This window comes from Ostreococcus lucimarinus, chromosome 7 (assembly GCF_000092065.1).
Source record: "Ostreococcus lucimarinus CCE9901 chromosome 7, complete sequence".
Taxonomy (NCBI): Eukaryota; Viridiplantae; Chlorophyta; class Mamiellophyceae; order Mamiellales; family Bathycoccaceae; genus Ostreococcus; species Ostreococcus sp. 'lucimarinus'.
The window spans coordinates 627,603-654,157 of record NC_009361.1 but is presented as its reverse complement, the minus strand read 5'-3'; the positions used below and the strand labels follow the sequence as shown (position 1 = coordinate 654,157).

General features: G+C 60.5%; 17 protein-coding genes across 17 annotated transcripts; 7 read left to right on the top strand and 10 right to left on the bottom strand.

Moving 5' to 3' along the window:
- Window positions 1-365: 365 nt before the first annotated feature.
- OSTLU_32796 (predicted protein) lies at window positions 366-629 on the top strand (the record flags this gene model as incomplete). Its single annotated transcript, XM_001418965.1, has 1 exon — window positions 366-629. One exon carries the CDS (start codon window positions 366-368, stop codon window positions 627-629), a length of 264 nt encoding a protein of 87 aa, XP_001419002.1.
- An 82-nt stretch (window positions 630-711) lies between these two features.
- Window positions 712-1,128, bottom strand: OSTLU_35651 (predicted protein; the record flags this gene model as incomplete). Its single annotated transcript, XM_001418728.1, has 1 exon — window positions 712-1,128. A coding segment is annotated over one exon (417 nt), but the record flags the coding sequence as incomplete, so codon positions are not given.
- Window positions 1,129-1,824: 696 nt separating this feature from the next.
- Window positions 1,825-4,632, top strand: HIRA3501 (predicted protein; the record flags this gene model as incomplete). The annotated part of the gene is made up of 3 exons (XM_001418964.1): window positions 1,825-3,189; window positions 3,268-3,496; window positions 3,533-4,632. The coding sequence occupies 3 exons, from the start codon at window positions 1,825-1,827 to the stop codon at window positions 4,573-4,575; spliced, it is 2,637 nt and encodes an 878-aa protein (XP_001419001.1). The 3' UTR covers window positions 4,576-4,632.
- A 59-nt stretch (window positions 4,633-4,691) lies between these two features.
- On the bottom strand, window positions 4,692-8,159 carry CHR3508 (predicted protein; the record flags this gene model as incomplete). Its single annotated transcript, XM_001418727.1, has 1 exon — window positions 4,692-8,159. A coding segment is annotated over one exon (3,468 nt), but the record flags the coding sequence as incomplete, so codon positions are not given.
- A 213-nt stretch (window positions 8,160-8,372) lies between these two features.
- On the bottom strand, window positions 8,373-9,032 carry OSTLU_16249 (predicted protein; the record flags this gene model as incomplete). Its single annotated transcript, XM_001418726.1, has 1 exon — window positions 8,373-9,032. The coding sequence occupies one exon, from the start codon at window positions 9,030-9,032 to the stop codon at window positions 8,373-8,375; it is 660 nt and encodes a 219-aa protein (XP_001418763.1).
- A 154-nt stretch (window positions 9,033-9,186) lies between these two features.
- Window positions 9,187-9,438, bottom strand: OSTLU_32791 (predicted protein; the record flags this gene model as incomplete). The annotated part of the gene is made up of 1 exon (XM_001418725.1): window positions 9,187-9,438. One exon carries the CDS (start codon window positions 9,436-9,438, stop codon window positions 9,187-9,189), a length of 252 nt encoding a protein of 83 aa, XP_001418762.1.
- Window positions 9,439-9,583: 145 nt separating this feature from the next.
- On the bottom strand, window positions 9,584-10,806 carry OSTLU_32790 (predicted protein). The gene has a single exon (XM_001418724.1). The coding sequence runs from the start codon at window positions 10,699-10,701 to the stop codon at window positions 9,706-9,708; it is 996 nt and encodes a 331-aa protein (XP_001418761.1). The 5' UTR covers window positions 10,702-10,806; the 3' UTR covers window positions 9,584-9,705.
- A 318-nt stretch (window positions 10,807-11,124) lies between these two features.
- On the top strand, window positions 11,125-11,325 carry OSTLU_32789 (predicted protein; the record flags this gene model as incomplete). The annotated part of the gene is made up of 1 exon (XM_001418963.1): window positions 11,125-11,325. The coding sequence occupies one exon, from the start codon at window positions 11,125-11,127 to the stop codon at window positions 11,323-11,325; it is 201 nt and encodes a 66-aa protein (XP_001419000.1).
- A 42-nt stretch (window positions 11,326-11,367) lies between these two features.
- Window positions 11,368-12,648, bottom strand: OSTLU_24852 (predicted protein). Its single transcript, XM_001418723.1, has one exon. It carries the CDS (start codon window positions 12,295-12,297, stop codon window positions 11,401-11,403), a length of 897 nt encoding a protein of 298 aa, XP_001418760.1. The 5' UTR covers window positions 12,298-12,648; the 3' UTR covers window positions 11,368-11,400.
- Window positions 12,649-12,807: 159 nt separating this feature from the next.
- On the top strand, window positions 12,808-15,333 carry OSTLU_32787 (predicted protein). The gene has a single exon (XM_001418962.1). It carries the CDS (start codon window positions 13,058-13,060, stop codon window positions 15,281-15,283), a length of 2,226 nt encoding a protein of 741 aa, XP_001418999.1. The 5' UTR covers window positions 12,808-13,057; the 3' UTR covers window positions 15,284-15,333.
- A 21-nt stretch (window positions 15,334-15,354) lies between these two features.
- OSTLU_93065 (predicted protein) lies at window positions 15,355-16,548 on the bottom strand (the record flags this gene model as incomplete). Its single annotated transcript, XM_001418722.1, has 1 exon — window positions 15,355-16,548. A coding segment is annotated over one exon (1,194 nt), but the record flags the coding sequence as incomplete, so codon positions are not given.
- An 823-nt stretch (window positions 16,549-17,371) lies between these two features.
- On the top strand, window positions 17,372-19,733 carry OSTLU_50098 (predicted protein; the record flags this gene model as incomplete). Its single annotated transcript, XM_001418961.1, has 3 exons — window positions 17,372-18,695; window positions 18,770-18,782; window positions 18,808-19,733. The coding sequence occupies 3 exons, from the start codon at window positions 17,372-17,374 to the stop codon at window positions 19,187-19,189; spliced, it is 1,719 nt and encodes a 572-aa protein (XP_001418998.1). The 3' UTR covers window positions 19,190-19,733.
- Window positions 19,734-19,740: 7 nt separating this feature from the next.
- Window positions 19,741-20,796, bottom strand: OSTLU_32784 (predicted protein; the record flags this gene model as incomplete). Its single annotated transcript, XM_001418721.1, has 1 exon — window positions 19,741-20,796. One exon carries the CDS (start codon window positions 20,794-20,796, stop codon window positions 19,741-19,743), a length of 1,056 nt encoding a protein of 351 aa, XP_001418758.1.
- Window positions 20,797-20,819: 23 nt separating this feature from the next.
- Window positions 20,820-21,885, top strand: OSTLU_24848 (predicted protein). The gene has a single exon (XM_001418960.1). It carries the CDS (start codon window positions 20,829-20,831, stop codon window positions 21,840-21,842), a length of 1,014 nt encoding a protein of 337 aa, XP_001418997.1. The 5' UTR covers window positions 20,820-20,828; the 3' UTR covers window positions 21,843-21,885.
- Window positions 21,886-21,919: 34 nt separating this feature from the next.
- Window positions 21,920-22,849, bottom strand: OSTLU_16242 (predicted protein; the record flags this gene model as incomplete). Its single annotated transcript, XM_001418720.1, has 1 exon — window positions 21,920-22,849. One exon carries the CDS (start codon window positions 22,847-22,849, stop codon window positions 21,920-21,922), a length of 930 nt encoding a protein of 309 aa, XP_001418757.1.
- A 474-nt stretch (window positions 22,850-23,323) lies between these two features.
- On the bottom strand, window positions 23,324-23,791 carry OSTLU_32781 (predicted protein; the record flags this gene model as incomplete). The annotated part of the gene is made up of 1 exon (XM_001418719.1): window positions 23,324-23,791. The coding sequence occupies one exon, from the start codon at window positions 23,789-23,791 to the stop codon at window positions 23,324-23,326; it is 468 nt and encodes a 155-aa protein (XP_001418756.1).
- A 384-nt stretch (window positions 23,792-24,175) lies between these two features.
- Window positions 24,176-26,421, top strand: OSTLU_16241 (predicted protein; the record flags this gene model as incomplete). The annotated part of the gene is made up of 2 exons (XM_001418959.1): window positions 24,176-25,058; window positions 25,334-26,421. 2 exons carry the CDS (start codon window positions 24,176-24,178, stop codon window positions 26,419-26,421), a joined length of 1,971 nt encoding a protein of 656 aa, XP_001418996.1.
- Between the last annotated feature and the right edge of the window lie 134 nt (window positions 26,422-26,555).

Genomic DNA, 26,555 nt, shown 5'->3' with positions numbered 1-26,555 from the left:
GTACACGATCGGCAGCGCGCTCAGCGCCCCGTTTGCCGGCATCACGCCTCGGTGCAATACGTCGCTCGCGATCTCTCGCCACGCCCGGTCGTACTGATGCGTCAGCGCGTCCAGCGCGCGCTGCGCGTGCGCCAACCGGGACGTCCGACGCGCATCGGGCCACGGCGGCACGGGGCGCACGACGAACCCGCTCGGGAGCAAGACCAGGGCGAAGGACGGCGACGATGACGACGACGACGGCTCGGCGCCATCGCGAGCGCCGTCGTCGCCGCGCTCGCCCATCGAACGCGGCGTCGTCGCGATGTGACGACGCGCTGAGTCCGGCGCGCGTGACGTGATTCCGCGACGCGACGCGCGCGCGAACGATGTTCGGCCGCGTGCTCGCGATCGCGACGAGCTCGCAAAGCGCGACGTGCTGCGCCGGACTCAGCGCGTTCGGTGTCGTCGTCTGCGCGGCGCTGTCGCATCTGTTTAAGAAGCACTACGCGCACCTCGGTTCGGATTGGAAAGCGCCGGGAATGACGCACGAGATCGCGAGCGCGAATCTGTCGCAGGCGGCGGGGTTGTATGGGTTGTTTTTAGGGCTGTCCATCGCGAATTTGTACGTCAATCGCGCGCGCGGGCGGTAGACGCGGGCGGTAGAGAGGCGCGAGGAGAGGGGAGAGGCGCTCGCTAGAAGAAAGAACGTGTACAGATAGATAACGACAACAACTATTTCGAAGACAGCGCCAACGCGCCCTCGATGGCGGTCTCAGACATGACGATCGTCATCACTTCCTGCAGTCGCGCGCGATCGACGACGTAGAGGTAGCCCACGAGGCACTCGAGCGCGCTCGCGTTGCGATACGTCCCGTGCCCGCCCTTCCCTTTCCCTTTTAATCGCGTCGGAATGTTCCCGTACGCCGCGTTCCGCCCCCATTTTACGATTGAAACCTCCTCCTCGCTCAACGCGTCGCCGTCGATCAAGAGCCTGAGCAAAAAATCCTGCGCCTCGGCGCGCGCCAGTCGCTTTGTCTTCAAATCGTATTCGAGCGGTTTCGCGGGCGGGTAAAAAAACACCCCTCGCGCGTACAACTCGAACACGGCGTCGCCTAAAAACGCCAACGCGATCGGACTCCACTGCCTCGCCGATTTCCCTCGCAAATCGACCAAATCTTCGGGCACCCAAACCTCCCCCGGCGAGCTCGACCGCGCCGTCCCGCTCGCCTCCACGCGTTCGAGCGCGTCTGCGTCCTCGTCGTCTCCCCGTCAGTCACCGCGTCTTTCGACCAAACCGCACCCCGCCGTTCGCGCGCATCGCATCGCATCGCATCGCATCGCATCGCATCGCGCACCTCGTCCCGGGACGTACCCAGCGTCCACGTCCTCGTCGTCCAAATCCACCCTCGCCGCCGCGCGCGCGCGTCCTCGTCGCTCGCCCGCGTCTCGTCCTCGCCTCGCCGCCGCCTCGCCTCGCCGTCGCGCGTCGCGCGCGCCGCACCCTCGTCCCGCGCGCACCGTCGCCCGCGCACCGCGTCGCGCCGTCGCCATCGCGCGTCGCGTCGCGCCGTCGCCGTCGCCGTCGCCGTCCGCGGTCGTTACGCGCGCGCGTCCATCGATCGACCGATCGCGCGATCGGTCGATCGACGCCTCGAGGTTCGCGCGATCGCGCGATTCGCGGTCTCGCGATCGATCGCGCGTCGGTCGGTCGATGGACGCGGTCGCCGCGGTCCGGCGGTCGGTTTTTTTTGAAATGACGCCGCGACGACGCCGCGACGGACGCCGCACTCGCGAGCGTGACGCGCGCGCGCGAGATCGACGCCGACGGGCGTCGCGGCGGTGACGATGGTGGTGGTGTATAAACCCGAGTTCGTCGCGCACGACGGGACGGCGCCGATATTCTCCGTGGACGCCGCGCCGGATGGGTCGAGATTCGCCACGGCGGGAGGCGATCAAAAGGTGAAGGTTTGGGCGCTCGCGCCGGTGCTTGAACGCGAGATTGAGGCGGATGAAAACGCGCCGAAGTGCTTGGCGACGCTGAGCGATCACTTCGGACCGGTGAATTGCGTGCGGTTCTCGCGGAATGGACGGTATTTGGCGAGCGGGTCGACGGATACGAGCGTGTTGGTGTACGCGCTGCGAGAGGGACCGGGAAAGGCGGCGTTCGGGAGCGCGGATGCGCCGAACGTGGAGAATTGGACGATCGCGGCGAGGTATAGGGGACACGGATCGGATGTGATCGATATCGCGTGGTCGCCGGATGATTCCATGTTGGCGTCGTGCTCGCTCGACAACTTGGTGATTATCTGGGACTGTCGCACGGGGAATCCGGTGGCGACGCTTCGAGGGCACACGAGCTTTGTCAAAGGCGTGGCGTGGGATCCGATAGGGAAATTTCTGGCGACGCAGAGCGATGATAAGACGTGCATCATATGGCGTACGGATGATTGGACGCAAGTGGCCAAGGTTGAGGAACCGTACCAGGCGTCCATGGGCGCAACGTTTTCGATGCGCCTGTGCTGGAGCCCGGACGGCAAGGCGGTGACGACTTGTAACTCGTACAAAAAGCCGTCTCACACGGCATCGGTGTTGGAACGCGGGTCTTGGGGGAGCAACTTTGACTTCGTCGGACACAAAGGACCCGTCGTTGCCGTGCGCTTCTCGCCCGTGCTTTTCCACGACGAGAAGCGAGATAAAGTTCACACAGTCATCGCGTGTGGGTCGCAAGACTGCAAACTGACAATTTGGACCACGAACAGGCCAAAGCCAGTGTGTATCGTGCGTAAATGCTTCTCGCAGTCCGTGGTGGACTTGTGCTGGACTCCGGATGGGTACACATTGCTGGCGTGCAGCACCGACGGGACACTGTGCACGTTTAAGTTTGACCCGGCTGAAATCGGTGAAAAGTTGGACGACACCGCCGCTGAAGCCTTTTTGTCCGAGACGTACGGTGATATCAAACGCAACCGCGCGCCCATGCTGGAAGATCCCACGTTGCTTGGATTCGCGGCGGCTGCGCCGGGCGAGTTAGACGACGTGTCCAAGGGTGTGAAGACAACTCCGCCGCCCCCGAAGCGAATTCAGCCCGCGCCGATTCGAAGTAATAATGGCGTAGCACAAAACGGAGTGGCGACAATATCAGCGCAACGCGAGACGGTGAGTAACGACGGTCGTCGACGCATTGTTCCCGTCGCAGCCACCGGTCCATCTGTGGGCACTCCAGTCAAGGCACCGCAACGCGTGCAGCTCCAGCCTTTGCCAGCGAATCCGCAGCCTCAAAATTTGCAGGATGCTACGAATGGATTGAAACGTAGAATAGAACCTACGGCAATGAATGGGGGCAATGGAGTGCAGAGTGCTTTTGAGGCGCCATCTGCGCCCGCACCGAAGCGAGTGGCGCTTCAACCGACGCAAGTGCAGCAGGTTCCACCGACTACTCCGTCGATGCCGCAGCGTTCGCAAATTCCTACTACAGCATTGCCCGCACCACCGCCTCTTCCCGTGGCTCCGGCGCCCGGTTCGATGCACATACAACTCGTTGAGCCAAACTTAGAGGCGGATGAAGGAAGCGAGGAACGCGCACCACTACTTCTCGAGGCAAAGAACCACCATGAGCGCTCTTATGTGGAGCTGGTTTGCTCGCAAGCGGGTAAGATGAAGTGGACGGATCGCATCGATATGAAAGCTACTCATCTCAGTGGAAATAAGAACTTCTGCGCTGTTGCTCTTGAGGATGGTTCATTGCAACTCTACACCCCATGCGGTCGGCGTTACATGCCGTCTCTGCTTTTGCCTGATCGAGCTGCGTTCTTAGTGTCCGGCAAAGATGATTCGTCCCTTTTGATCGTTACTAGAGACTACACGCTCCTTGTGTGGAACGTGGCCGTGGGCAAAGAAACTTGCACGCTCAAGGCGGACTGCTCGGCGCTCGTGCGTAGTTCCTCGCGCTCTGGAGTTGCGCTCGCGACGGTGCGACTGTCAAAGTCCGGGGCTCCGATTTTCACCTTCACGAATGGTTACGCTTACGTCTATCACAGTGATCTGCAAACGTGGGCTCGAGTTGCCGACCAAAGCTTCATGCGATCGGAGTTTACATCTCGGCTTCGTCAGCCGGGTAGTTCAGGCTTTGGGGAAATGCAAGCATTGCAAATCGCCGCTGCCCGCGCTGCCGCGCACGTAGGACCAGCTGCACTGCTGCAGACAAGTGGACTGACAGCACGCCGCGAAACTGGCAGACACTTAGAAATTCTAGTTGCGGGTGCAGCCATGTTGCAATCCGCGGACGAATTCAAATCGTGGCTTGCGGCGTACGTGCGTCACTTGGCGACTGAGTGCGGTGATGATCCTCGCACTACGTTTGTCGGGGCAGAATCACAACTTCGCGAAGTTTGCACCGAATTCCTCGGGCCTCTGAGTGCGAGCACGTCAGTCGACACGTGGGCTTCAGAAATCCTCGGCATCAAGAAGCGCACGCTCCTTCGTGAAGTGATAATTCCGACCATCGCGGCGAATGGCAGCGCTCAGCGACTCATCGCCGAAGTTGTTACGCTGTTGGAAGCCGCGGAACAGCGCGAGAAGGACGCAACAAAAATTTGAGCGAGTTCATGATGACTTCTAGATGTTTGTGTAAAATTACAATCAAATCAATACTCTAATCGTCGCCTCTTGGGTGATTCGCCGCCGTCGTCTTCGTCGGCGTCGTTCATCTCAACCGTATTCAAAGTCGTGGTGTCGTCGTCATCTTCAGCGTCTTCGATATCATCGATATCAATATCTCCAATATCTTCTATGGAGTCCTCCCGTACGGCTACGTCATCACTCTCTTCATCTTCATCGCCATCGTCGTCGGCTATGCCAGTTCTATCGATAAAGTCACCCTCTTGTCTGTCGGCGTGGGTCCACACCGCCGATCCGCTCGCGTTCAAGTTGTTTGTCGACCGAGCGCCTCTACCCATGTTCTCGTTGAACTGCGTAACACTCGACTGTCCAACTTTAGTGTTTGCAAAAACAGCTTGATCGATTTCGTCTTGCGTGTACTTGATCCACGACGGACACTCTGCCGAGCTCAGCAAAGCGCCTGGCCAATCGAGCTCTTCGTCCAAACGGTTGAACAAGTCCCATTCTTCTTGAGAGCGAGCGATCTTGCCGTTAAGTTCTTTTAACGGAGGCACGCTTACGCCTGTTCGCGTGCCATTTGCTTGCTGCTGAAGAAGGTTTTCGAGAGTTTCCCGTCGTTCGGCATGCGTCGTCTGACCATCAAATCTACCGGCATCAACAATTTCAGCAGCCATTTCAATCTTTTGTTTTTGAATGACGTTGCGAACGGACGACTCGAGGGATTCGCAGTAGCTTCTATTTGGACCGCCCCAACCAACTTCTTCCTTCTTGCTTCCCTTCTTTTTCTGCACGATGTCATCGTCGACTGCTTCAAAGTGGATCACACGCACTTCTCGCGTTTGGCCGATGCGATGCGCTCGTGCGATGGCTTGTTCTTCATTTTTCGGGTTTGGATCTGGATCGTACACTACCACGGTATCCGCCGTCTGAAGATTCAAACCACGACCAGCGGCTCTGATAGAGAGCAAGAAGATAAACTTATCGCTGTGAGGTGCGTTGAAATCGTTAATAGCAATCTCGCGCTGCTCCAATGAAGTGTTTCCATCGATGCGACAATACTTCAAGTCTTGACCATCCGGAGTGGTCCATCTCCACTGTAAGTAGTTTTCCAACAAGTCAAGGAGCTTTGTCATAGTACAGAATAACAACACTCGATGCCCTGAGCGTTGCAACTTCACGAGCAATCGATCCAATATCCAAAACTTACCGCCCGCGCGCACAAGGTTCGGACCTCGGAAATCTCCACCCTTTTCAGGAGGGTAACTCAGCGACGGATGATTGCAGAGCTTGCGGAGTTCCATCGCCCTGTTTTGGAGTGGCAAGTACCCACGGAAGTTTTGCTGTGCCGCCAGTCCTATTCTAGTTCCTGGTTCAACGCGAATGGAGGCCGTTTTACGAATCCAGTCGTAACAAGCTGACTGAAAGGCGCTGAACGGACAGTGGACGATGACGGTGACGCGAGGCGGAAGCTTGCTCTCAACATCTTGCACTAATCGTCTCAGCATGAAAGGCTCAAGAATCTGATGCAAACGACTAATGACGATAACCTTCTTTTCTCTCTCGATCCAATCTTCGCCGTCGGCGTCGTTACTAACCTTCGAGTTCCCTCCAAACCATTCTTGAAACACTTTTGACGAGTCGAACACCTCAGGTAAGAGCAAGTTTAGGAGAGACCAAAGCTCGGACAACTCGTTTTGTAACGGAGTACCGGTGAGAAGTAAGCGACGTTGCGCTCTAAATTTATCCAAATCCCGACTCAAGCGACCTTCGCGATCCTTCAGCCGATGCGCTTCGTCGATGATGATGTACTTCCATGCCACTTTGCTCAACTTGGATCGATCTCGCATGATGAACTCGTAAGAAGTGACGAGGACGTTGAACTTGAGCTGCAAAACTTGTTGCTGGAAAATTTTAGCGCGCGCATCCTTTGAGCCGACGTAAAACACGGTGGATAGTTTCGGCAACCATCGCCTGATTTCGGCTTTCCAGTTCACAATCACGGCGTTTGGTACGATGATGAGATGCGGTCCAAAGTTTTGCTTGCTTTCGAACAAGTAAGCAATCAACGCACACACCTGAACTGTTTTCCCGAGACCCATTTCATCAGCTAAAATACCATTTAACTTATTGTTATACAGCGAAATCATCCATTGCAGGGACACGAGCTGATAATCGCGAAGTTTTCCAAAGGTCAACATGCGCGGTTGATGTGTGATGATTTCTTGCGTACTATGCGCCATGGCATAGTATCGCTCCTTCGTGTCTCCACCATCCGCAGCACCGTCTAAAATGGCTTCACCATGATCAATAGCTGCACTGTTTGCCGCTTCTTCCGCGACGACTTTGACTTCTTCCTCAGTAAGACCTTTGGCCTCGGCCTCTGATGCGGCGGCGGCGGCGGCTTCTGAACGCGCTTGCTCAATCTTCACCGCGGCAATTTTCCCTCCAAGCTTGGTTAAGTACGATTCAGTTGCGTTTAAGAACGAAGTCAAAGCTTCATATTTGTCACCCTCGCCTTCAGCTGTCATATCAGTCTCGCGACCTCTCGCCTCTGCGAGTAACTCGCGATATGCGGCTAAATCGTTCGCCTTTAACGCTTCCAGGCGCAACAAACGTTCTGAATTTTCATCGCGAGCCTTTCGCATGAATTCGCGGTTCAACTTTTCGTGCATTTTCAGCACAGCTTTGTTTCTTGCTAAGCGCTCATCGCGAGCGTTGTTCGACTCTTCGTTGATACGTTTACGCATTGCTAGCACACTGCGATAGAACGCTGTCTGTTCTTGCTTCTCCTTCTTCTCAGCCTTCTTCTTCTTCTCAGCGAGTATTTTGATGTTGTCCTTGACCATCTTCTTATACGCTCGCTCCGGCATCTGCATTATCTCCTGTTGCGCAAACACGAGCTCATTTCTTACTCGCTGTTGAACCCTCACCAACTCAAGCTGTTTGATGCGATTTTCCAAGGCGAGCCGTTGTCCGTCGTCGTCCATCTCATTCAAAGCATCTGCTTCCTCTCGCAGCCGTTCGATTTCTCGCAAATGTGCGTGTTCCAACAACCTCTTCCCCTCGCGTTCTAAAATCTCCACCGGTTTCGTCGCCAATCTATTCACGTCGGCTAGATTCAACTCGGCTCGACCGTCACCGTCGCGCTTCCTCGCAAACTTCGCCTTGGCCGCATCGGTCGACCTTTCATCCGAAAGTTGAGAAAACAGCGGTAATTCTCTATACGAGTACATCCACTCGGCGTGCGTGAAGTACGTCTTCGTCGCATCGCTCAGGCGCAACTCCGCCCCGCACCCCAAGTCCAACAAGCCAAAAACGCGCTCCTTCGTCGCGCGCGGCGTCCCTTGACCCGGCAGCACGAACCGATCGCCCGCGCGCAGCCTGCGCAACATCGCTATTTGCCGCTTCAACTCATCGAGCTGATCGCCCGCGAACGAGCTCTGGACGAGGAACCGCACGGTCTCGCCGTCAATCTTGCCGAACAGCTCCGTCGTTCCGGCGGTCGTCGTCGGCGCATCGTCGTGAGGCATCGACGCGATCGCGCCGCGTTCGGCGGCATCCATGACGGCGACGCACGCGCGTTCGACGGACGCGTCGTCCGTCGACGTCGTGCGCGCGTGAGTGAGGCACGCGAGCGAGGCGCCGCAGGTTTTGGCGGCGCGCGCGAACGCGAGCTCGCGAAGTCATCGCGGCGCATCGAGGGTTGGTGTGGAGTCGGTGATACACAATGCGATGACTTTATCTTTAAAACGCATCTAAACATACTTGCGTGCGAATCACGCACCTTTGAGAGCTTCCGCGAGGACGAATAAATCGAGCACGAACCAGTCGGCTTCGGCTTCAACTTTGGCGCGACGCTGGGCGCCGCCGTAGCCGACAACGATGTCGGCACCGCCGGGGATCTTCGCTTCAAGATCGGTGGCGCCGTCGCCGACCATGACCATCGTGTTGTACCCTCGACTCGATTTGATGTGCTTGACCGCCTCGGCTTTGCCACCCGAACGCGAGGTGAACTCGCCGGCGTCGTAACCTTTCAGCGAGCCGTCCTCGTTGAACGTTATCGTATTGGCGTAGATATTTTCGACTGGAATACCCAAACCTTTCGCCACGGGAGCGATCATCTGTCTGAACCCACCGGAGACGAGGTATACTTCTTTACCGCTCGCGCGCAACGCGGCAGTGAGTTCTTTGATCCCCGGTGAATATTTCGGCGGGTTTTTCGCCACGTACGTCTCCAACTGCTCCCGAGTGATCGCCATGGCCTCTAATCTCGCTTGTAAAGCCTCACCGAAAGGCATCCCTCCCTCCATCGCCTTTTTTGTGATGGCCTCTACGCGTTCGCCCGCACCGACGTACGCCCCGAGCTCGTCGATGCCCTCATCTTCGCACACCGTGCTATCCACATCGAACGCCACCGCATCACACGTGCGCCACATATCCAACACCGAAACGTGCGGCGCTCGCGGCGCGCTCGACGACGACACCGCTCGCGTCGTCGTCGTCCCCGTCCCTCGACCTCGTCCCGAGCGTTTCGCCATCCCTCGTCCCCCGCTCAGCGACTCGCAGCTCGCCGTGCGCAGCAGCATCGCCTCAGTGCTCGCTCACGATCGGCGTTCGCAGCGCGCGCTTCTTCGCCAGCGCTTCGACGCGTCGTTCGGCGTCTTCCAGCGTTTCCACGGAGACCAAGTGCTTGACTTGATTCAACTTTCCTCGCGCGCCGGCGTCGTTCGGCACGATGCGCGCGTCTCGAGTCTTGCGCAGACCGAGCGCGGACAAGGTCTGGAGGATAGTCTTCGGTTTGCCCGCGGTACCTCGACGTAAGGTGACGAGGAGGTGGGACATGCGTCGCGTCGCGAAGTGAGCCACGGCCTGAAAACACCCGGAAAACCCTCGAGTTCGAAGAGGTGTCCGCGCCGTGAAGACGCGGGACGACGATTGTGACGATGAAGGATCCTCGGCGTCAGCACTGAGACTCTAATTAAAATATTGAATTGCGTCATCTAAAGGAGAGCGAAGACGAAGGCGTCGTCGCCGCGGTGCGTTCGAAACGCAGAGTCCGCGACTGCCGACCGTGTTCGCCATCCTCAACAAAACGTTCTGGACGCGCGCTTAACCGGAAATCTCCGGAGCGGTCTCGGCGAGACCCATGGCGTTGAGGCCGTTGTCGACGTAGATGGTCGCACCGGTGATGCCGGAGGCGAGCGGAGAGCACAAGAAGGCGGCGGTGTTACCGATTTCGATGGCTTCGAGCGGCTTCTCCTTGAGCGGCGCGTTGGAGAGAGAGTAGTTGATCATCTTGTCGATGAACCCAATCGCCTTGGCCGCGCGAGAACCGAGAGGACCGGCGGAGATGGTGTTGACGCGGATGCCCCACTTGCGACCGGCTTCGTACGCGAGGACGCGGGTGTCGGACTCGAGCGCCGCCTTCGCGGAGGACATACCACCACCGTAGCCCGGAATGATTTGTTCGGAGGCGAGGTAGGTCAAAGAGATGGCGGCACCACCCTTGTTCATCAACGGTCCGAAGTGTTGGATCATGGACACGTTGGAGTAAGAAGACGCCGAGATGGCGGCCAAGTAACCCTTACGGCTCGTTTCGAGCAAAGGCTTGGCGACTTCCGGGCCGTTGGCCAAGGAGTGCACGAGAACATCAATCTTACCGAAATCTTCCTCGACGCACTTCGCGACTTCGCTCACGGTCCACTTTTCGTTACCCGCGTAGCGCTTGTTCGTCGCGATGTCCTCCGGAACGTCGTCCATCGCGTCGAACACGGCGTCCATCGGGTAAATCTTCGAGAACGTCATCATCGATCCATCGCTCAATTTACGCGATTCGTCAAACTTCCCCCGTCGGTACGACGTCTCGAAGATGTTCAGCGCCGGAACCCAAGTCCCGAGGATCACCTCCGCGCCGGCTTCGCTCAGCGCCTTCGAGATGGCCCACCCGAACCCGTTATCGTCCGCCACGCCCGCGACGAACGCCTTCTTCCCTCGCAGATCGACGTTCAATCCCGCCCGCGTCGTCGTCGTCGCTCGCGGTCGCGCCGCGCGCGCCCCGCGCGTCGTTCGCGCGCGCGTCCCCGTCACCGCGCTCGATTGTCGCATCGTCGTCGCGCGCATCTTTCCTCTTCGCGGTGTCGTTCTCCGTCCGTCGTCCGCGGTCCGGCGCGCTCGTTCGCGTCGCTCGCGGTCGCGCGTCGGTGCGTCGCGCAGTGTCGCCCGCGCGCGCGTCGAGTCGTCGTCGCCGTCGCCGTCGTCGCGCGGTCGCTTTATCCGTTCCGGGTCAGGTTAGTCCGCGGTGGAGGTCCGTGTTTTTAGCTTTCGTCGTGAGACCGACCGACCGACCGACCGACGACGCACATCGCGACGACGACGACGATGATCGCGACGACGACGACGACGACGGCGACGACGACGCGTCCGACGACGCGAACGCGCGCGCGAACGACGCGGGCGGCGACGCGCGCGCGCGACGCGCGACGGGACGAGACGACGACGACGGTGGGACGCGTCGCGACGGCGGTGGCGATGGCGACGGCGACGGCGACGGCGACGCCGACGATGGCGATGGCGATGGAGGGAAGCGGACAGGAGATCTCGCCGTTCGCGGGCGCGGTGGACGTCGCGGCGCTGGCGGTGCTGGCGTACCTGGCGAAGCTCGGGAACGAGAAGGCGGCGAGGGAGTCGTCGGCGAAGACGAAGACGTCGAGGACGACGCGAAGGAAGTGAGCGAGCGACTGGGCGATTTTTTGTAATGATGTGACTAGTGTACTAGTGTCTAAGACGATTTCGCGACGATCGACGCTAGCGGAATTCGCGGTTGCGCAAGACGAAGGGGGCGAGCAAGGCCCACGTGTAGAGCGCGGCGCTCGCGTACGCCGCCGCGACCTTGGCCCAAGCGCTCTCCCAACCGGCGGCGCTCCGCCCGTTCGTCCACTCCGTGAAAGTCATGGCGCAGTAAGAACTCGCGGTGAAGAAGACGAAATGGAAGAAGGTGACGTTGAACGTCGACGTGGGATCTTCGCTTCCCTCGGCGCCTTCGCCGGCGAACGCGCTCTTGGACGAGGCGCTGTGCGCGGTGACGCCGAGCGCGAACAGGGCAAAGACGAATCCGATGACCGAGAGTATTGAGCTCAAATCACCATCTTTTGATGCGGGCGTGCACGCGTAATTGTTCGGTTCGGACGCCAACGCCGAGGCGAGCACGTACATGCAATAAAACGTCATCGCGCCCGACGTGAACAAGCCTCCGTTGACGCGGGCGTGCAGAGAAATCACCGAAAATATCACGCACACGATCAACATGCACGTGATAAGCGCGATGTTTCGATGACATTCGCTCGACGGCGCCCAGAGCTTGTAGAGAAAGCCGACCAGGGTGAACGCGAACGCGTACGTCGCCGCGGACGAAGTCAGCAAGAGCGCGAAACTCCGATTTCCCCCTTCATCCATGCCTGACATGAGCTTATCGTTCAAATCGTACACCCAACCGAGCAAAACGATGAGTTGGATCAGCAGGAACACCGCCGCGAAGAACCGATCGACGTTCACCAGCCCAGAGTAGTCGTTCAACGTCACCGCGAACGCGGCGACGAGCAACCCGAGCCAAATGACCCCTTTCACCAACCAAAAACCTTCGTTAAACCTCACGCGCGCGCTCGTCCGATCGCTTTCCTTCACCATGAACGTCACCACGAGCATGAACGCGAAAAACAACGAGTTTCCCAGTCCGACGCGCACCGCCGTCTCGTGCGCGCAGCTCCTCGCCGCGAGCGCGTCTCGACACGCCCACCCGAACGCCTTCCCGAGCCGCGACGACGCCCCTCTCCCATCTCTCAGCGCCCACGTCGCGAACGCCAACGCCACGAACGCGCCCGCGTACTTCCGCCGCCACGACGCGACCCCGACGTCGCGCGGCGCGCCCGAATCATCGTCCCCGCGTTCGACGTCGCCGTCCTTCGCACCGTCGCGCCTCTCGCGCGTCCGTCCCCGCGCGAAGCACCCGCGGCACGCGCTCGCGGCGCACGCCCCGCAGCACGCCCCCAGGCACGCCGACATCGTCGCGGCGGTGCGCGGACCGCGCGCGCGTCGCGTCGCGTCAACGGCGTCGTTCGAAAACACCCGGGAGTGCCGGATGTTCAGAAAGATCCGTGTGTAAAAGAGTGAGACTCGCGCGACGCGCCAAATCCGCGGCGCGCGACGGCGTCACACCCCGCGGTCGCGGCGACCGCGCGCACGACCGCGGCGAGCGACGGGAGGCGTCGAGAAGAGCGCGAACGCGCGTGACCCGACGTCGCGCGAGACGCGAGCGCGACGCGCGGGGACGGGAAACGCGCGAACTCGCGCGAGGCGTTCGAATCGAGGACTCAACACCCTTCGGCGAGCGCGGCGTCGATCGCGCGTGGCGACGGAGGGTGCGCGAAGGATAGGGCGCGCGGCGCGAGGATAGGCGCGGGAAAGGATGCTCGGGATGATACCGAGCGCGCGAGCGAGCGCGACGGAGCGCGTGGCGTTGCTGGGGACGTCGACGAGCGCGGCGGCGAGCGAGGATCGCGCGCTCGAGGACGAGCCGACGACGAGTCCGGGGCGTCGAACGCGGAGAGATGGGTTGGTGAGCGTGCGTGGGATCGTGAGTTTAGTTTCATTCGTCGCTGTTGTCGTAGCGGTGGCGTTTGGGTACGTGCGAGAGGGTGAGAGACACGCGCGTGCGAGGCGATTCGCCTCGCTCGGGGCGACCGGGTATCCCGGCGACGGGTATCCCGGCGATGGGTATCCCACGAATGAGTACCCGACGGATGGCAAGGTGCATCACTTGAAGGTGAAACCCGTGGGGCACGCGATTTGGCTCGGCTCAGAGCTGCCGAACGTGAAGCGCGCGTTCTTGAACCAGAACAAGAAGATTCTTCACAAGGTGGGATGGAAGATCAAGCTTTGGCGGAGCGCGGACATTACGCCTGAAAACTTTCCGTACACCTATCACACCATCAAGCGTGCGTTAAAGTACAACTTAAAGCATCATGAAAACGTGTTTTCGATGATTGGGGATTTGATGAAGTTTGAGATCATGTATCACCACGGTGGGCTGTACATGGATACAAACATCGAGCTCTTGAGAGACCCGACGGATTTGTTCTCCGTCACGGCGACGCTCGGTAAGGAGGTTTTCTTAGTGGCGGATCCCGGGGGAGACAAACGATTCGCATCAGCTGGTTTCATGGGGGCGCTGGAGAAGCATTCCGCACTGTTTGCGTCGCTGATCACCAATAAGGAATATCTCGACGCCATTCCGTTCGACGAGCACTGCATCGCGAACGCCTGGACGGGGCCGATGTACTTGACGCTCAAGGTGTTACATTTCGATAACGCTGTCATTTTAGATCGCGATACTGCGTATCCATTGCTGTGCGGCCAAGATGGGCGAGACATGTGCTTAGAGCAGGTTGATCACGAAGCTTTAGTGGGCGAACGCGTGTCAAAGAAGGGCTCCAAGCTCGTCGTAGATAAAAACGACCCGGAGAAGATTTGGCGCATCAAAGTTCCTTGCAAGGAGATTCGTAAGCTCTACCCCGATGCGACTGCGCTGGATCATTTCAGTCTCGGCAAGTCGTGGACGGGATGCGATCCCGAGGTGAAAACGCAGCGTTTAGTAGACTGGACGCTCAACTACGTGCACGATCCTTCGTCTTTCATTTTCGATTTCATTCTCGATCAAGTTCGTTGGTCCGAGGCTGATAACGTAGATGTCATGACTGAAAAGCTCGTGAATCGCCGCATGGGCTTGCTCGGTACGGCCGACGTCTCGGCGCAGCTCGTGGTGTTAGCGAACACAGCGCGTTCCGGCGCACAGCTGATGTCTGAACTCTTGCGACAAGCATTCAACGCCGACGAAGACACGGTGGTTTGGGAAGATGACACCGGTTTCCACTCTGATATTCCTTTGTACAACAGATTCTTGGACATTGGAGATTTGTGGTCAGAACGTGCGTTAGAGATGGACTGGGTGACGCGGGACATGAAGCCGAAGATTTTGCAGCTCGGCGTCGACGAGGACGTCTTCAACAACTTGGTGAACCACCCGCGTACGTTCCTCGATCAGCTTTTGTTGGGCGCGGCGAGACACGGTTATCGGTACGTGATGACGAGAATTGGTTGGAACAACGCCTTGGGTGGTGCTCGAGCGACCAGACGCATCGCACGTACGATCTTGGATGAATTCCCCAAGGCGAACGTCTTCTTCCTTGAGCGCGCGAACATTCTCGCCCAATACGCTTCGTTGGCGGCGGCTGAGGAGACGGGTGTTTGGATGAAGTTCTCGGATCCGTTGAAACCGGAATCGAAGGACGAAACCATACCGACACAAGTTGTGTTTGACTTTGAAAAGTTCAAGCAAACTTTCCAAGAAAGACACGACTGGATTGAGTTCTTCATGAATGAAATGCGAGCGCGCAAGCGGCAATACGTGCACTTGGTGTACGAAGAGCATTTGGCAACCGCGGCTCGCCAAGTACAAACGTTGAAGAGAATCAAAGAAGCATACGGCTGGGACATCGACGTTAACCCGACGTACTTGCGCAACTCGGTGCACTTAGTGCCCACGCAAGAGACGGAGCTGCGCCAGCGTTTCGACAACCCAGAGGCGATTCCAGAACTGCTCACGCAAGCGTTCCCGCTCGATGAGCTCGTATAGGGAGTGACACGATTGACTCCACACTATAGAATAACTTAACGCATTCGATGTAACTAGTACATTGCAACTACCTAATCGTCTAATCTAAGTAACCCGCCATGGCTCGCCGGCGTCGTTCGCGGCGTCCTTCCGCTATATGATTTTCGCAAATCGCTATCTCTCGGCGTCGTCGCTGCGCGTCGAGCGGGTGTCGTGACGCGTCGGAGTAAACTCTTCCCCGCTTTCGACAGTCCATTCGGCGTAGGTGCGCCGCGTCGCGTCCGAGGCGTCGGCGTTGCGGAACCGCTCGCGTTTCGCGCGGTGAGTTCGCGCAATTTTCGCTCTCTCGCGCTCGAACCTTTCATCGAAAACTTCCCCGCGCCCGCTAGTTCTTCTTCCGTATCTTCCAAGCGTAATGGTGTCGATATGATTTGACCCCACGTCATAATTGGGCTCCCTTCGACGCCCGGAGTCATGCTCGGTGTGTGCACGCGCTCGTAGCGCTTCAGCGCCGCGCGCTTACCTTCGCTTCCGTCTGTGCGTGGCTTTGGCGCCACAAATCGCGTGTTCGCCGCAATCGTGACCTTAGGTTCGCTCGCCACGATGCGTTGGCGCTCTTTTAACGACAAAGCCACACCATTTGGGGCGGTGTACAGGCTATCGTGACCGACGACGGCGACCACCTTTGCTGCGGATGGATCACTTTCGGCAACCTCTGCGCCTTCGACAAGCGCCAACGCGGATGACGGCTGGGGATGAGACGCCAGGGCGGCGATTAAAGCCGCTCGACGCGACGGTGGCGCCGTGACGGCTTCCAAATGCCGCTTCTTTAACGCCCGCTTCGCCTCGCTTTGTTTGACAATTTCGGTAAACGAAGCGTTGTCCTCCGACGTGTACTTGGCCAAAAACCCATTCACGCTCAAGTGACGGTCCTCCTCGTACGCCGTAGATCTCCCACGCATGCCCTCGATCCCGCGTCCTTCGTAGTCTTCGTAGTCTACGAATTCCTCCTCTTCGTCGTCGTCTTCAAAATCGTTCGCCCTCTGCGGCGTCTCCGTCTCCCAGCTCGCCTCCGCGTCGCGCGCCGTCGTCCCCGATCCCCCGATGCTCGGCGTCCCCACCACCCCACCCCGAGAACCAACTCTTCGCATCCTCTCCACGTTCATCTCTCGATGCACCGCCGCGATCGCCCGCGCGTCTCCCCGTCTCGTCGCCTCCAGCAGCGCCGCCTTCAACCGATTCGTTCGCAAATCCGGAAAATAATCCCTCTCGATGATCGCCTCCAACCGCGCCGCGTACTCCTCCTCCTCCAAAACCTCCTCTCGCGCGCCCCTCCCCCCCCCACGCGCCCGCGTCCGCGCGCCCGCGTCCGCGCGCGCGCCCGCGTCCATCGCCGAGGACGATTCCGAAACCGCCTCCTCGTCGCGACGCGCCCTCGTCGCTCGCGCGCGCGCGCTCGCGCGCGCCGTCGTCGGCGTCATCGCGCCCGACCACTCCGCGTCGTCGTCGCGCCGCCGCCGCGTCGCGCACTCGCGCGCGACGCGGTCGCGCGTCGCGTCGACGCGCGTCGTCGGACGTCCGAAATCACACCGCGCGCGGCGCCGATATCACACGGCGCGTTTCGATGGTCGCACACGCGCGCCGAACGCTCGAGTCGCGACCCGTCGCTCGACCCACGCGGGTTTTTCGCGGTCGTCGCGCGCCGTCCGCGGATCGCATCGGATATCGCGATCGCGCGCGTCGCGCGCGTGGTCGACTCGAATCGCGTACACTGTGCGAAAAACCTCGATGTGCGAACGATCGGACGCGCGGACGCGCGCAAGCCCTAAACGGCACGTCGCGTCGGCGCCGCCGGGACGTCGCGGCATCGCGCATCGTGCGCGCGCGCGCGCGACACTCCACGTCGCGCGCGCGCTCGCGAACGACGGTTCACGCGACGCCGACGGACGCACGTCGTTTTCGCACATCACGCGCTCGCGCACGTCGACGCGCTCGACGGTCGCCGAACACAGCGAACGCGCGCCTCGAGACGCGCCCCGGGACGCGATCGCATCGCGCCGCCGAATTTCTTGACGTTCCGAGCGAACGAGTTTTTGAGGACGACGCGAGATGTCTGCCGCGACGGCGACGAACGTGACGAACGATGCGAAAGCGTCGAACGCGACGGCGAACGCGGATGGGACGACGCCCGCGGCGCAACAACCGGGGGCGGGGACGAGCTCGCTGTACGTCGGGGACCTGGAGACCTCGGTGACCGAGGCGCAGCTGTACGAAAAGTTCTCATCCATCGGACCGGTGGTGTCGATTCGGGTGTGCCGGGATTTGATCACGCGACGATCGCTCGGGTACGCGTACGTGAACTTTCAATCGCCGAACGATGCGGCGCACGCGATTGATGTGTTGAACTTTCAAGTCATCAACGGGAAGCCGATTCGCGTGTTGTACTCGCAGCGAGATCCGGCGGTGCGAAGATCTGGCGTGGGGAACATCTTCATCAAGAATCTCGATAAGGCGATCGACAACAAGGCGTTGCTCGATACCTTTGCGCAGTTCGGGACGATCACGAGCGCCAAGGTGGCGATGGATGGCCAAGGGAACTCGAAGGGCTACGGCTTCGTGCAATTCGAGACCCAAGAGGCGGCGCAGGCGGCGATTGACAACGTCAACGGTATGGAACTGAACGACAAGCAAGTGTACGTCGGTCCGTTCCAACGCCGTGCCGAGCGCTCGAACACCGGCGAAGCCAAGTTTAACAACGTCTATGTTAAGAACTTGAGCGAAAACTTGAGCGACGAAAAGTTGCGTGAAAAGTTTGCCGAGCACGGCGCGGTGACGAGCTGCGTCATCATGCGCGACGAAGAAGGCAAGTCTAAGGGCTTCGGCTTCGTGTGCTACGAAGAACCTGAAGGCGCGGCGGCCGCGGTCGAAAAGCTCGACGGGTACACCGAGGATGAAAAGACTTGGGTTGTCTGCCGAGCGCAAAAGAAGGCTGAGCGCGAAGCCGAATTGAAGGCCAAGTTCGACCAAGAACGCCGTGAACGCATGGAAAAGATGGCGGGCGCCAACCTCTACATCAAAAATCTTGAGGACGGCACCGACGATGAAAAGCTTCGCGAATTGTTCAAGGAGTTTGGCACCATCACCTCTTGCCGCGTCATGCGTGACGCCTCGGGCGTTTCTCGCGGTTCCGCGTTCGTCGCCTTCTCTTCTCCCGACGAAGCCACCCGCGCGGTGACGGAGATGAACGGTAAGATGGTCGGTGCCAAGCCGCTCTATGTCGCTCTCGCGCAACGCAAGGAAGAACGCCGCATGCGTCTCCAAGCGCAATTCGCGCAGCGCATGCCGGGCGCCGGTATGCCGGGTGGCATGGCTCCGTACATGCCGCCGCCGGGCGTGCCAGGTGCTCCTATGTACTACGGCCAACCGCCTCCGGGTATGATGCCGCCGCAACCGCAACCAGGCTTCGGTTTCCAACCGGTGATGCCGGGCGGACCGCGACCGGGCATGCCGGGCATGCCGGGTTACGGCATGCCGATGCCGCAACGCCAAGGCGTTCCGGGCGCCCAGCGTGGCCGTGGTGGCCGAGGTGGCCCGGCCGGTGGCCGTGGCCAGCGTCAAAACATGCGATACAACGCCGCCGCGGCTATGCCGATGCCGCCGATGCCGGCGGAGGCGGCTAACCCGATGGCTATTCTCGCTTCTCAGCTCTCCGCCGCCGCTCCGGATCAACAGCGCATGATTCTTGGTGAAGCCCTCTACCCGCTCATTGAGAGCAAGGACGCCGCCAACGCCGCAAAGATCACGGGTATGTTGCTCGAGATGGACCAGTCGGAGGTCCTTCACTTGATCGAGTCTCCGGACGCGCTCACCTCCAAGGTTCAAGAAGCCCTCGCTGTGCTGAAGGCTGCCGCCGAGGAAGGTGCGTAATCGCTCCGTCGATGAAGTATGCACTTCAAACTCAGTGAGTGAGGATACGTTTGGTATGAGAATTCTTTGGCGAGTCTTCTCGTGCGCGCGCACGAGAAGAGGCACAACATTTTTAGCGAGCTGCGGGCCGCGCGAGCGCGAGCGAGCTGTCGCGATATTTCATCGCGACGTCTCGTCGACGCTTTGACGCGGCCCGCGGCAACGATACGATAGCACCAATAGGCGGGCGCCATTGGGGGGTGCGAGACGGTATTTCTTTTGTCTATGCGCTCAACCGCGACCATGGTGTCCACAGCCGCCGCGAGAATCACGAATGCTCTCGCCGCGAGCCGACTGCGGACCAGAAACTAGCGTGATGGACTCCATCACGTGCATGAAAAAAACGAAAAAAAAAGGGCGACGCTGTTGCGCTTTTGAGCCAAGAACAGGTCGCAGTATCAAGACTTTAAGACGCATACGTTGCTGTCTGCACTTTTGACTCTCGAAATCCACCAATACGAGCAGCAAATTTTCAAAATATCGATACAAAAAATACAACTCTCTACGTCGAGCTAAACTATTTCGTCGCTATTCGCGTCGTGCGCCGCTGATTCCGTCAACAACTCGATCGCACGCTGCGAGTCGCCGTCACATTCTTGCAACGCTCGCCGCGCGGCGTGTTCTGCGAATCCCAGCTCTACTAACGTATCCAACGCCCGAGGATCGACCCGAACGAGATTCGCCATCTCACCCGTCGTGGACCCGTCGCCGCCAAGTTTCCGTCCTTGGCCCGGGAAATTACCCGCGAACGCGTTGCGCGTCACCTCACTCATACGAGTCGGGATCGCTCTAACCGTCGAAAACGCGGGAAATGCGGTCGAACTCGCCTCCGCGTTCGGCCGCGCGCCCCGATCGGCGTTTGACGGCACGAACGACGCCAGGGCGCGCGCGGGCGCGCAAATCGCTAATTTCTCTAAATACTCCACGTGCGTCTCCTTCAGGAGCAAAAAGTTCAAGTATCCGCGAACGTACAACCATCCAGCCGCGATACCACCCGCGTGACCGATGAAAGAGACGCCAGGCATCAAAAGTTGAATGAAAAGCAGAAGAGCGATCGGGTAATACTCGCTCGACACTGTGAACAACCCGAACACGCTTCGCCGCTCCACGTCGTTCACGTTCGTCTCGCACACGATCAGCGCGAACACCACCCCAGACATTCCTATGGCGCAGCTCTCGTACGACGCGCGATATCCGAGCGCCATCCAAAGCGCCGTCGCCGCGCTCGCCGAGAGCGCGTACGCCGCGTGCGCGAACGTCGCGAATAACCACGCGAAGTGCGTCGTCCCGATCGATCGCTCGAGCGCCGACGCCATCGGAACGAACGCTAGACAATTTAGCAGCGCGTGCGGGAAGCTCCCGTGCGAGAACGTCGACGTCCAGACGCGATGATAGCTCGACAGCGGATGTTCAAACGCCAACCGCGGCGACGCGCACACGCGCGCGAAATCGCCGTTCGCGGCGAGCGCGAGCGCGAAAGATATCGCGACCGCGATCACGACGGCCGTCGTCGCGAGCGGCGCGCCGTCGAGCGGCGTGCCCTGCGCGCTTCGCGCGACCGCAGACATCACAGCGCGCCTCGGAGTGCGACGACGACGACATGATTTCGAGCGCGACGACGACGACGACGCGATGCGCGACGCTGACCAAGGCATCGCATCGCGCGACGCCGGGGACGCGCTCGCGACGCGGCGCGGCGGCGACGACGCGAACGAAGGCGCAAAAGTTTGCGCGTTTATCCACATCGAGCGGGGACGACGACGATCGCTCGCTCGCGCCGGTCGCGGCGGCGCCGGCGCCGCGTGAGGACGAGGTGCTGCCGGATAACCTCTTCGACGCCGTCGGGCAAGCGGCGAAGGCGACGCGAGACGCCATGCAGCGTGGGGTCGCGGGAAGCATCGTCGAGCTGCTCATCCCAGAGCTCTGGGACCCGATGAGCGGAAACGTGATGAGCGAATCGGGTGATCAACTGAAAGTGTGGGAGATCTCTCGAGAGTTTTTGTCGAAATTGAGCGCGAGTGGTGCGACTGGGGTGAAGGCGGTGTTCCCGGACGCGGGCGCGGCGGCGATGTTGCGAGCGCGGTGGGGAGACGACGTCGCGTTTGAGGTGGCGAGCGTGGACGATAGGAATTTGGTGACGGATGATTTCGAGGGCGTTTTGGTGTTCGCGGCGCCGGATCCGATGTCTTTAGAGAAGGTACAAAAGGCCACGGGTCGAGCGAACGAGTTGGGGTATCCGGTGGTGCTGTTGAATCCGAGATTGGCGAGCGGCGACGCCGGGGTTGGATTGAACGTTCGGCGCATGAGAGACAACTTTTTAGGAAAGATGACGGTCACGTACTCTTTGAGACCTCTGCCGTGGTGCAATGGGAGTCTGTACAAGTCGTATCCGAGCGCGTGGAAACTTTTCTTGGAAGACCCAGAGGAGCCGGGACGGTTCAAGCTCATTGATGAGTACGCGCAGCGACCGGCGGGCGAGGAACTTGACGATATCGTCGACGCAGCGCTTCGACCCGTGGGCGAGGATGGCGAGGCGACGGAAAAGACTGCGGCTGAAAAGGTTTTGGGGATGATGCGTGAGATGCAGCGATTTGCGAAGTCGTTATCGAACTAAATAGGCTCTTTTAAATACGTTTACTAGTTTTCTGGCCACTAAATCTTGTGAAGTTTGGAAAAGCTTTGTCGCTACCATTACCGAGGCTCGCTATCGTCGTAAGACTTTTCAGACATACGCGCGCGTTCGTACTCTGCCTCGTGTGCGACGGATTCTAACAACGTCATGCGCGAGCTGGTGGAATGTCTCAGCTCCATCGACGACGACAGGCGAACGGGACTAGAGAAATCCTCGCTCAGTGTGCGATTCCTCGGACGAGCCACCGGTGGACGTAGCGGCGATCGGTGCGGTCGCGGCGGCGTACTCATTCCTCCGTCCAACCCTCCGTCGTCGAGCACGCCGCTCGAAATAGTCGTCCTCGCCACCATGTCGCCTAGTCCGTCCAGCCCGGCGCGGTTGTCCCTGGCGAGCGATTGAAACGCGCTCCTACCATCTTCATCGCTCACTATCGACACGTTCGTGCGCGTGTCGCCTGATCGTGTCGCTTTCGCTCGTAAAGTCGTCCACTCCGTGCCCTCCACGCTCGCGCTCAGCGGCCGCCTCGGTATCGGCCTGTGTATCACCGACCTCGCCGGCGAACGCTGCGGCACGAACAACGAGGACATCGATTCCCTCGCCACCAACGTCGTCGCCATCGACGAGCGCATCGCGCGTTCTTCTTCCACCCCATAATCATACTCTTCGACCTCGACGTCCTCCTCGCTCGCCATCGCCATCTTCACGCCTCCGTCGTCGTCCGACCGCCGTCCTCTCGAGCCTTCGCCTCTCGCGCCTTCCCCTCGCCGCGTCGCCGCCGCGCTGTCTCGCAACCACTTCTCCACGCGTTCCGTCTCTTCCCTCGCGAGCATCGCTCTTTCCCTCGCCCGCGCTAACCGCGCGTCGAACGCGTCCAAACTCGTCGTCGTCGTCGTCGTCGTCGTCGTTCCTCTCGCGCGCGTCCCCTCGCGCGCGTCTCTCTCGCCTTCCCCTCGCGTCGTCCCGTCCCGCATCGTCCTCACCGCGCCCATCGCGCCTCCGTCTCGCGCGTCCAGCGTCATCATCGGGCGCCACGCGTCCATCCGCGCGCCTCCGCGCGCGCGCGTCGCGTCCATCCGCGCGTCGTCGTCGTCGAGCGCGTCTTGAATTTCAATTCAATTCTCGCGAATGCGTGCCGTTTTACGAACGCGCGCGCCGCGCGTCGCCGCGCGGTCGAGCGCGCGCGTGGCGAGCCGCGTCGAGACGCGCGTTCGAGTCGTCGTCGTCGTCGACGCGCGCGCGCGCGTCCGTCGTCGTGGCCGCGCGCGCGAGCGGCGCGGCACTTCGATGTGACGAATGTGCCGCGTCACCGCGGCACATTCGTCACATCTGGAGACGCCGCGGCGGACGCGAGCGCGGCGGACGCGAGCGCCGAACGGCACGCGACGAACGATGGATCGAAGACGAAACGAAACAGAGCTAAACTAGGGTTATTTGGTTACGCGGTGACGCGCGAGCGCGGGACGTCAGACGTAGTGACGGACGATCCAAGACGCGACCAAGGCGAGCTCGGCGCGCTCGGCGGACGCCGACGACGCGCTCGGCGCGGTTTCTAATTCGACTAAATACTCCGTTTCCGCGCCCGCGGCGTCGGGTAACGCGCGCGCGGCGACGATTTTGATCGCCCGCGCGCGGACGCGCGCGCCCGCGCGCACGGGTCGGACGAAACGGACGCGATTGAGGCCGTAATTGACGGCGCGCGTCGACCACGCGGGCGTCGTGCGCGCCGCCGTCGCGGGCGTCAGCAGGCTCAGCGTCAAGAATCCGTGCGCGATCGCCCCGCCCGGGGCGTCGCGCGCGTGTATGTATTGATGATCGTTCGCGCACGTCGCGAAGGCGTCGATGCGGCGCTGATCGACGTCGATCCACGGCGTCGCGTCGTCGCTCGCGTGCACCACCGCGCCCGCGGCGTTTTCCGCGACGTACGCCGCCATCGCGCGCGCGCGCGCGTCGCGCGCGTCGTCGCGAGTCGCGGACGACGCGTCGACGTGACTCGCGACGCGCGCGACGCGGTCGAGCGCGCGGTCGACGCTCGAGCGCGCCATCGCGCGCGTCAGCGAGTGTCGATTCGACGACGACGCCGCAGAGTCGAGCGCGGCGCGATGGAGCGCGCGCGCGCGCGCCCGGTCGCGTCGACGTCGTCGTCGACGACGACGACGTCGTCGCCGCCCGCGTCGCGCGTCGCGCGCGCGTCGCGCGGCGCGTCCGTCGCGCCGCGCGGTCGTCCAGAGCGGCATCGTCGGCGACGACAACGCGCGCGCTGCCGCGCGACGCGGGCGCCGAAAAACCCGGACGATTTCGACAACGACTACGACGCCATGCGCGCGGCGCTGATGTCGGAGCGCGCGCGCGGATTCCAGCCCGGGATCGCGACGACGTTGAATTGGCTGAGCGAGATTTCATTCGGCGCGCGAAAGACGCGCGAAAAGTTTGTGAAGGGACCGCTGGACGCGCTCGCGGCGGCGTACGGGGAATTTTTGTATGATTTACCGTATCGACGACAGGATGGGAGCTTACCGCCGGGAGGCGAGCGGACGATCGAGGACGCGGTGCGCAGGCTGAAGCGAAGCGAAAAGGCGCGTCGATTGGACGCGGAGCGAGAGGTGCGGGATTTCTGGCGAGCGGGGGGGGAGACGCGAACGGGATTCGATCAGATGGCCGCCGAGTACACGATGGCGCTCGTGATGGATCTTGAGCGAGGGGTGATCGCGTGCGAAATGGAGGAGGATTCGAGAGCCGTGGAGGCTATGCTCGGCGAACCGACGTTGAGCGCGCTGTGCGAAGCGCTGGAGCGAATCAAGCAAATTTGTCTGTGCTCGTCCGCGGCGGATGCGGCAAAGATGGCTTACGGGTATCCAGAGTTACTCCTGACGAGCTCGAGCGCCATCGTGGCTCGATTGTCGCAGCTGAAGACTATGATTCCTGGCGCCGACGTCGGCGCGATTTTGCGACAAGACTCCAAGAGCTTCCTTCAGCGCGACATTCCAGAGATTAAAGAGCGCTTCCGCGCCCTTCGCGACGCCTTTCCTCGCGTCAACGTCGCTCGCCTGGTGGAGTACGATCCATCCTTGCTACTGCTCGACGTCAACGTCGGCTTGAACGCGCTGCGAGAGCTCTGGACCGAGGAAGAGTTCGCGCAATCGGACGAAGACAACCCGTTCTTCGCCGAGGAGTTGAGTTTAGCCATCAAAACCCTCGCCGGTCACGGCCCCGAACGATTCGGCGGCTGACGCGCGTGTAACATTATTCTTAACCGTCGCCGCCGCCTCTCCGCCGCGTCTTCTCGGCTTCCCGTCGCCACTCTCTCGCGCGCATGCGCATCGCGTTCGCCGCGTCAACGCGATCGACGTCGACCACTGACCGCACCGCGCGCACCGCGCCGTCACGCACCGTCCTCCGCGCGTCGTCGTCGCCGTCGCGCGCCTTTTCCCGCGTCACCGCCGCCTGCAGTCAACGCCCTCGGGCGTCCACTCGAGCGTCGCCGCCGTCCTTCTCTCGCGTCCTCGTCCCCGACAGTCGACGACTGATGGGAGGTGCGCCGCCACCGCGCCTCGGGCCGTCCGCCAAGTCGCAAAAGCGGCTGAAGCTGGACGTGTTCGGGGGAGATCAGTGGTTTAAAAGAAAGTGCGAGGATGCGTATCGCGAAAAGCCGTCGTTGGAACTTTGGCACGATTTGAGCTCGCGGTTGATCGAGGCCGACATCGTGCCGACGCGATTGCGAGATGTGACGCAACAGCACGTGAGCACGAGCGATGTGGAGATGCACGCGTTGATCGGGGATAAGATATTTGGCGCGGCGTTGTTGGAGGAAATCGTCGGGAACAGACTGTGCAAGGATACGGGAGAGGCGACGAGGCAGTATTCAGAGGTAGCGAGTAATGCGTCGATGGCGCAGTTGGTGTCTGAATGTCTGCCACAACACGTGCAAGGAGGCAGAGAGGTTGAAGAACACAGCGCGGGAACGCTAGTCGAGGCGGCGGTGTACATGGTGAATCAAATGGCCGGCGGACCTCAGGCGGTGCAGCAGTTGGCGAAGTGGTTCGTTTATAACGTCGTCGTGGAGGGAAAAAAACAAAGGAGATTCACCAACCCGAAAGGATTGATTATCGAACTCAACGGTCACACGATGTCGCATCGAATCGAGGGCACGGCCGATCACGAGCCCGCGTTCCAAGCGCGATGCGTTTGGCCAAAAGAAGCGCCGAGAGAACAGCAGCGGGAGACGACAGCCATCGGGAAGAGCAAAAAAGAAGCCGAGGCGAACGCGGCGAAAGAAATGCTCGAAATCTACGGTCACGAGATTTACAACGCCCCGGCGCAAGAGTCGGCCAAGCTCAAGGAGAAAAAAGATTTGAAAATGGAAAACGCGTACGGACATCTCCTCACCTTGGGCGGCGTCCTCGTCGGAGAGTGCATCAACACCGCCTCAACGAACGAAACTGCGCGTTACGTCGCCACCGTGCGTTTAGGCAACGATGAAGCTCGCGCTGAGGCGACGAGCAAGAAACAAGCCATTCGTTTAGCGTCGCAGCAGATCTTAGAGGCCAACGGCGAGTACGACTGAGACGCGAGCCGTCGCGCGACGCTCCGCGCGTCGCCGCGCGCTCCATCCGACGAACGAACCAGCGTTCGTCCATCGATTAGCACCACACAATATTCCACGCGAGTATTTCCTCGCGTTTGCCAATGTCGTAGACA

What these genes read in the sequence shown, in the direction of transcription:
- OSTLU_32790 (XM_001418724.1), bottom strand. Translation starts at nt 10,701, where the DNA reads ATGCGACAATCGAGCGCGGTGACGGGGACGCGCGCGCGAACGACGCGC.
- OSTLU_24852 (XM_001418723.1), bottom strand. Translation starts at nt 12,297, where the DNA reads ATGCTCGTGGTGACGTTCATGGTGAAGGAAAGCGATCGGACGAGCGCG.
- OSTLU_32787 (XM_001418962.1), top strand. Translation starts at nt 13,058, where the DNA reads ATGCTCGGGATGATACCGAGCGCGCGAGCGAGCGCGACGGAGCGCGTG.
- OSTLU_24848 (XM_001418960.1), top strand. Translation starts at nt 20,829, where the DNA reads ATGATTTCGAGCGCGACGACGACGACGACGCGATGCGCGACGCTGACC.